Here is a 7,876-nt window from a genome sequence, read left to right on the forward strand (position 1 = left end):
ATGCTCTAAAAGCAATTTGTTAAGTACTTTTACCCTTTAAAAAAATCTTAACTGTATAACAGATTTTAGACAAAAAGAATCTTAATCCTAAGAAAGTGACTGGCCAAAGTTCTAAAGCATTCAAACCAGTCAGAAATGTTTCAGAATTCCCAACTCTCAAGTAGGTACTTGCAGCACTGCTGTCCATGCTTCCTCTTTTACTATAATTCCTCCTAGAAGACTGATAATACAAATGACAAAGATACTGTCCTAAAGAAGTATTAAACAAATTCCTTCAGTCCTGTGCCTGATGTCATTTATCACTATATTTGGGTAGTCAGATTGAAAAGGTTACCTGCTATACCTTAATCTTAAAAGCAATCACAACAAAATGTTTGGCTGATCCAAGGTTCCAATTCAGCTGAGTCCTACACTGTAAAACCAGTGCAGATTTCATATCCCTTTATTGCTGTTCTGATAAAACAATTAAAAATCCTTCAGTACAATTAAAAAAATGAATTGCAGTGTTTGGATTGTGCCTAGGAAATTAAAGCCATAATCCCTTTTTACATGACCCACATCTCTGTATTTTCCAATATTTATCTTCCCCCCCTCGCCGTGCTGATTTAGTATTGAGAGAACGGTATCACCGATAGCCAATATTCAGGTAATATTCTACAAATAGGCTTGCTTACTCTTTGGTGTTCTGAGGCCTCCCCACAACTATGTATGAGAGAAGCTGACAGCTGAGATAGAAAGCCACAATGATAGCTTTCCCAAAAGTGAGTATGTCTTCCTATCGCTTTCTCATCACAATAAAGGAACTGATACAACCACCATTCTCTTCGTATACGATCTAATAATTCTGGTGACCAACTACTGAGTAGGTTACAAACCTCTTAAAAGAGTGAAGAATCTCTCCATTACCCTTCTACCATCAAAGAAAATGCAAGGGTATTACAGTAGCTGAGAAGGAAGGGCACAGCATCTGTAGAGCTCTGGGGAAGCGGTTGGCCACAGAAAGGCAGAAAGTCATCATCTGTACAGAAGCCAGACAACTCAGAGGATTTCAATGCGGGCTAACTACTGCTTACTCGATCTCCAAGTAGAAAAGATTTTTTCCACTTTTACCGGTTCCCGAAAGCGGCAAGGGTTTTCTACACTACCCAGATCTCCTCCTCGGATAGTCCGGAAAATAACATGTGGGAGTGCTGGGGCGCGGGGGGCGTAGCATAAGGTGCCTCTCTTCTCGGTGCTTATTCCAAGTAGTAGGGGAGAGCGCTACCTCCATGTTACTCCTAGAGAAGTACGGCCGTGCCACCTGGAGCCCCGCTTCCCAGCCCTGGGGGCCGGGTGGAGGCAGCTCCAAGAGGGTGGGTTTAAGGGGGAAGGGGTCTCACTGCTCCCACGATGAGAAGTGAGAGCGTGGAGGGTGGTGCCGCCGTGCCGAGACGATCTGCGGTTCCCCTCGCTCCCCTCCCTCCCGCCCTCTCCGAGCCAGGCAGCCCGGCCCCAATACCTTCTTGACTGTGCGCGGCGCCTCGGTGACTGTGCCGTCGGGGCTGACCAGGGCCTCGCCGCCGTCGCGGTGCCGCTGGTGCTGGTGATGCGGGTCGCTCCGCTTCATGGCCGACGCCTGAGGCACCTTCCCGGCGGCAGGGCTGAGAGCGGCGGCGGGCCCCGAGCCCGGGCCAGGGGCCGGGGGCCGCTCCGCGGCAGGAGCCGGGGCTTCGGGGTCCCCGCCGCCTGCCGGGGGGGCCATGGCGCCCACGGCGGCCGTGCTCAGTCCTAGTTGTGGCTCCGCCTCGGAGGGGCTCAAGTCCTTCAGGTCCACCTCAGGCACCTTGGCGGCAGCCGCTGCTGACACAACCTGCACCGACATCACCGCCTCCGCTGCAACCGCCGGCTCAGACTCCAGCTCCAGCTCCAGCTCCGGCTCGGCCCCGCCTCCCGCCTCCCTTCCCCTTCCCTCCCCCATTCCCCCACTCCTCCCCTCCATCGCCTCCGCTCCCACCCTCTTCCTCCGCCCGCCAGTCCGCCTGCCAACCTCGGCCCCTCCAGCCCCTCCCAGCCCCGGTCCGGCTAGCGCGCGAGGCGCCACGGAACCTGTAGTGCGCTTGCTCCTGGCAGCACGCGGAGAAAAGACCGTGGGACCTCAGCCCCCGACCTACCCTGCGCGTGGGGGGGAACCGCGAGGCCTCCTGGGAGTTGTAGTCCCCTTGGCCTTCCAAAGTGGGGCTCTGGGGTGGAGAGGGAGCTCCAGGGCCAGCGACTAACGGAAAGGAGGACTGGTGACGCGACGGAGGGGATGAGGAAGAGAAAGCCTCCAGAGGACTTGTGGCTTCCGGGGAGGGAAAGCCAGAAACCCTAGAGAAAGCGGGGGAGGAATGACTCGCTCTCCTGACAGTGTGGATTTCCTCTGTGTGCAATCACGTGGCCTGCCTTTAAAGGAAAAGCGGTGGCGTCACGTGAGGAGACCGCCTGCCCCAAGCTTGAAGACTTGGGTTTTTTTCGCTGTGAAACTGGGACCTTAACACCTTTCCGAACTTAAGTACCTTGGTTTTTAGAAAGAATGAAGTAGGACTTTGCCTGCTGTGGCGGTTTCTAGCACATTCTGGGTTTCTAGCACATTCTAGAATCAATCCCAAAAGACATTAGTTTCCACTAGGTCAAAATTTCACTGCTGAAGAATTAACACCTTGCTTTAAATAAGGCTTTCCCAAAAAAAAATTGTTTGGGGTTTTTGTTGTTGTTTGGTACTGGGGAGTGAACACAGGTGTGTTCCACCACTGAACTACATCCCCAGCCCCCTTTATTTTTTATTTTGAGGCAGGGTCTCGCAGAGTTGCCGAGGGCCTCCCTAAGTTGGCCAGATCTTTTCACCTATTAATTCTTCTGGGGAAATGATCTGAAATTCAGATACCTACGTAGCATAGAGCAATAGTAACTAAACCCCCAAGAGTATTTCCCTACGTGATGCGACTTTTTATGATATTTATTTTCTTTGTACCTCCGTATTCTTTTGAATTTTACATTATTTTAGAGGGTGCAAGCTCAAAGACATGTATAGCAATTTTTTTTTTTTTTTAATAACGAAAGGTATCTGAAACTAATGTTCCCAACAAGAGGGGAATGGTTTCAGCCTTTAAGAAGTGTTTTCCAGCCGGGCATGGTGACTGTAATTCCAGTGACTCCGTAGGCTGAAGCAAGAGAATCCCAAATTCAGGCCAGTCTCAGGATGTAGCTTAGTGGTAAAAGTACCTTGGGTTTAATCCCCAGTACCAAAAAAATTGTTTTCCAGGTGGGCCCAGCCACTTAGGAGGTTAGGCTGGACACCAGCCTGGGAAATAGACCCCCTGGCTCAAAAAAAAAAAAAAAAAAAGAAAAGAAAAGAAAAACTTTCCAATAACTTTTTTTAATGATGGGAGGAATAAATACCTATGATTTTAAAAATATATTAAGCTAATATGCAGGAGATAAAATTGCAAATCCATTTGATCTTATGTAAAGAAGGAAAAAATAAGAAAATCCCTTAAAATGCAATTGGTAACCAATTGTGAGAAACTAAAGCAATGGATATCTCAGTTTGTAACTGTTCAAAGGGTGACAACTCTGACAACCCAGGTGAATGGACTTCTGAACATCTGGTCTATTTTTTCCTGGCAAGAAGGAGAAAAAGGGAGAAATCACCTGCCCTGATGTCCTTTTCTGTACTACTACCAACTTGCGAATGTGATCAGTTGGTGGAGTAGTCCTGCATTAAATGGAAGCTTTCATTTCCTGGTCTTCAAATTTGTGCCTCATGCTATGTCTTGGAAGACCCCTGAGCGCAGCTGTTTCTACGGTCCACAAGTCTACCAGACACAAGAACTTCTTGAGCTTTCTCTTCACATTCCTGGTGTTCAGAATTTCCTTCCTATTATACAGAACTAGCCCAGAGCTTCATCCTCCAGCTGTCCAGGCAGAGTTTAACAGCTCTATAACTGATTTCTTTCTTCCCCCTAATGCACAAGGGAGCTGCAGTACAGCCACCTGGCATGTGTAGAAACTCATAGGCAGCAGCTGCCCACCTGGACTGCCTCTAGAGTTAATTACTGAGGGAACAAATTAATTCTTCAGTGGGATGTGGTTATAAAACATGAAGAGTTAGAACATTGGAAAAGAGACAGATACTCATCATTTATTCAGGTACCACCACATTTCAGGACAATGGTCAGGTGATACTCTTTCCCCCATTTCAGCTCCATCCTACATACCTGCTACTTTTGCTGTTTTTGTTCCTGAGGGACAACAGGCATAACTGAAGATGAAATTGCTATACCAGAAACAGGATGATTAAGCACAAATTTATAAACTTCTTAATGAAATATCTAGGTCTTCTTCCTTCACCTGTCTCGTTCAGTTTCCAGAACCCTGACACATACACAAATATATCTTCTATGCAAGGCACGTGAAAGAATTTCTCTTGAGGTATCTGGGCCGTCCAGGAAAGAAAGATAATAATACTGAGAGTTCCCCAAGGTGATAAGCTAGCCAGACCACGGGGTGAAGACCTTGGCCAGGTTTGCAGAGCTTCTATGAACCATCTAATTCACACTCCTGTGTTTGAGCAGTCAAAGCCACCAAACATATGAAGAAAACCTCTAACATGAAAGAGACCATCATAGGCAAGCAGAACAAATAAATTGAGGAAACAGGGGCTATATATTAAGTAGAAAGATAAAGGGCTGGGGGTGTAACTTAGCCACACACACACACACACAAAGAAAAGAAAGCAAAATTCAAAAAAGAAAAAAAATCACTAATATCCTTGGAGCTTACAATATTATATTTGTGAAAGAACATACTGTTTCAAAGAGTGAACATTCAGAAAATGAACACAGCCTTGAAAATAACATACTGGCAGAATTTTTTAAATTCAAAAAATATTAAAATTAAAAATATTAAAAGGAAAAATGCATTTTTTGCTCCGATTCTTGGAGTGGGGGCCTGTTTCATAATTTTTATTACTCATATATACATTTTGACTTGATGTAATACATTGAATAGCTAGTTTTCTGGAAAAGGTTATCGTTTATGAACTGTTTTTCAGATCTTCAATAAATTTTTTTCTTTAAATTTCAAAAAATTGGGGGTACACTCAGTGGTAGAGAGCTCTGAGAACCTAGCATATTCTCAAAGCCTTGAGTTTGACCCCCAACACCACAATACATAAATAAATTTCAAAAAAAATGGTAAAGAGAGTAAATTAGAATGCCAGTCCTGGAAGTCCAATATCTAAATAATGTAAGTGTCAGAGCTTAGGCAACCTAGGGAGACCCTGTCTCAAAGAGTTGGGGATATAGTTTAGAGGTAGAGTGCCCATGGGTTCAATCCCATATGTTAATATACATAATTGTACAATTTCAAAATTCTGGGAACAAAGAGAAGATCTTTCAAAAGTCTGGAGTGAAACGGGATAAAAATTTTTTAAAAGGTAGAATCAGAAATATTGAATTTCTTCAGGTTCTGGAAGCTATAAGATTATGACTCCAAATACTACAGACCCTATGCCTTCTTAAAAGAATAACGGTTTCAATCATCCAAGGTTGGCAAGGGTGGTCATCTAACTGTGTGGTTAGGTAGGGGATCAATCCCGTTTCAGGCGCCATCTTCTCAAGTTCCTGCGCCTCCAATACAGAGCCCTTTGGGGATCCTACAATAGAAGCTTTTCCCTGCTACTAGCTAAAACAAAGGATTTGTTTGTTTTGGACAGTACTGGGCATTCAATCCAGGGCTGGGGCATGGAAGGAAGGAGACAGTCCACTACTGAGCCATATTCTCAGCCTTTTTAAAAATTTTATTTTTAGGCATAGTATCACTAAGTTGCTAAGACTGTCCTCAAACTTGTGATCCTCCTAAGTAGCTGGGATTTTAGGCATGCACCACTGTGCCTGGCAGACTTCAGTTTTTTCAAGTCTGCTAAATGAACACTCATTTGCTTTCCAGTTTTCAAAACTGTTCTTATTGGCTCCTCCCCTAACCTCCTCCTCTCTTTTTCCTCCTATAGGCAAAGAGTGAGAAAGAGCTATATCCTTAACTCTATATTAGGAACTCAAATGATAATGCCTAAAACACTCAAGAGGTAGCATTATAATCATGTTATTTGGACAGACTGAAATGAACACCATAAAGATCATCTAAAATAAAGTAATTGATTCTCAGGACAGGAAATGAGGAGGTAGGTGATGGGATGGCATAACAAAACAGCTGTTTTAAGTAACAACACTTGTAAAGCAATGCTGGGGGTGTAGCTCAGTAGAAAAGTACCCCTGGGTTCAAACCCCAGAACGGGGGGAGAGGGAGACTTGTACAACTATTTGATTTTCCCAAGTATATCTTGTGTAAATTAGATGAAAATAAATTTTTTAACAGCAGACCAAACACCTGGTATGGTGGAATACACCTGTAATCCCAGCAACTCAGGAGGCTAAGGCAGGAGGGTCACAAGCTTGAGGCCAGCCTCAGCAACTTAGCAAGACCCTGTTTCAAAATAAAAAGGTCTGGAGGTGTGACTCAGTGGTAGAACGCCCCTGGGTTCAATCCACATCACCACACACACACACACACACACACACACAGAGGAAAAAAAAGCAGTATGTAAATTGTTTATAGGTACATAGCTTCATATACGTGTAAGAAAGTATAAAAATGGATTAGAAGGAAACCCAGGAAACACAAATAGTTGATTTCCTTTCAAGAAGTGGGAAAGCGGGCAGTTGGCGGGGGGGTAGTTAAAAGGGATTTTACCGAATCTGTTACACTTTATTTCTTTTTTTAAAAACTACCTTTGTTTTACTTATTTATTTTTATGTGGTGCTGAGGATTGAACCCAGTGCCTCACCTGTGCTAGGCAAGCGCTTTACCACTGAGCTACAACCCCAGCCCCATGTTATACTTTATTTCTTAAAAAAAAAAAAAAAAAAGTTGAAAGCAAATTTGATAAAATAATAAAAATACTTGTTAATTTTGAGTCTCAGAAATAAAATATAAATAGGGATGTAGCTCAGTGGTAGAGTGCTTGCTGGGACCATGGGACTGACAGAGGCAGGCCTCAGTACCTAGGGGACTGAGGTTTGAGAGAGTGGCAAAGAAGTCCAAGGGAGCAGCAAGGGCTGAAGGTGAATCTCAGGGCTGCAGCCACTGAGTCCCCAAATCAGGCTCTTCTTGGATTCTGTGGGGTTTCTTCAAGAATCTAATTGTGGAGTTTGGTGGAAGGGTGGCAGTCTATTACTCAGTTCTGCCAACTGGTGCTCCTATAAAAGTCCTGCAGGATTTCTTGGTTGTCGGGGTGGGTATTCATGGTCCTGGACATCCAGCTGCAGCCTAATGCCTGCATTCACAAAAGGCGAGCTCACGCTGACCCCTAGTGGTCACAGTCTGCCTTTGCAGCCACAATGAGAACATTTCTCAGCTTTTAAGACCCAGATTGAACTCCCTCCCCCACCTTTTACCCAAGTAATCTTTCTAAAGAAGGGACAGAGGAATGGAAACAAGTATTTGAATGTGCATGGAGACAAAAAAAAAAAAAAAAAAAAAAAAAATCAGCACTTTCATTTACTTCAGAAAAGACAAGTAAGCAACACTGATGTTTTATTTTTGTAATACTTGATAAAGGCTGAAAAATAGCTATAATGCTGCTGAGAGAAGCAGTAGCAGCAAGAATGAGGAAGCTCAAGGGGGTGTGGATAGCTAGAGGGAACACAAAGTAGGAAATCTGAATGGGAAGAAAGATCAAAGGTCAGGACTGAGAGTGAAAAGAGCCTGGGTCTTACTAGCTACCAGATGCCTGGCACTTAATAGCTACAAGGTTGTGTGTACGTTATTTTGTTTCACTGAGATTTTTTTCCTATATAAA

General features: G+C 44.4%; 1 protein-coding gene across 3 annotated transcripts in view; it reads right to left on the minus strand.

Moving 5' to 3' along the window:
- The window catches only part of AHCYL2 (adenosylhomocysteinase like 2), a 183,582-nt gene extending 181,322 nt beyond the window's left edge, over positions 1–2,260 (minus strand). For 2 of the 3 annotated variants that reach the window (XM_079149790.1, XM_079149789.1), the window contains exon 1: positions 1,499–1,940. In XM_079149790.1, the coding sequence (XP_079005916.1) occupies positions 1,499–1,861 (363 nt within the window). In that variant the 5' untranslated portion in view covers positions 1,862–1,940. Of the gene's footprint in view, positions 1–1,498; positions 1,941–2,150 lie in introns of those variants that run through there. The other variant, XM_079149791.1, reaches the window with a different exon arrangement.
- Between the last annotated feature and the right edge of the window lie 5,616 nt (positions 2,261–7,876).

The sequence above is a fragment of the Sciurus vulgaris genome (genome assembly GCF_902686455.1).
Source record: "Sciurus vulgaris genome assembly, chromosome: 8".
Taxonomy (NCBI): domain Eukaryota; kingdom Metazoa; phylum Chordata; class Mammalia; order Rodentia; family Sciuridae; genus Sciurus; species Sciurus vulgaris.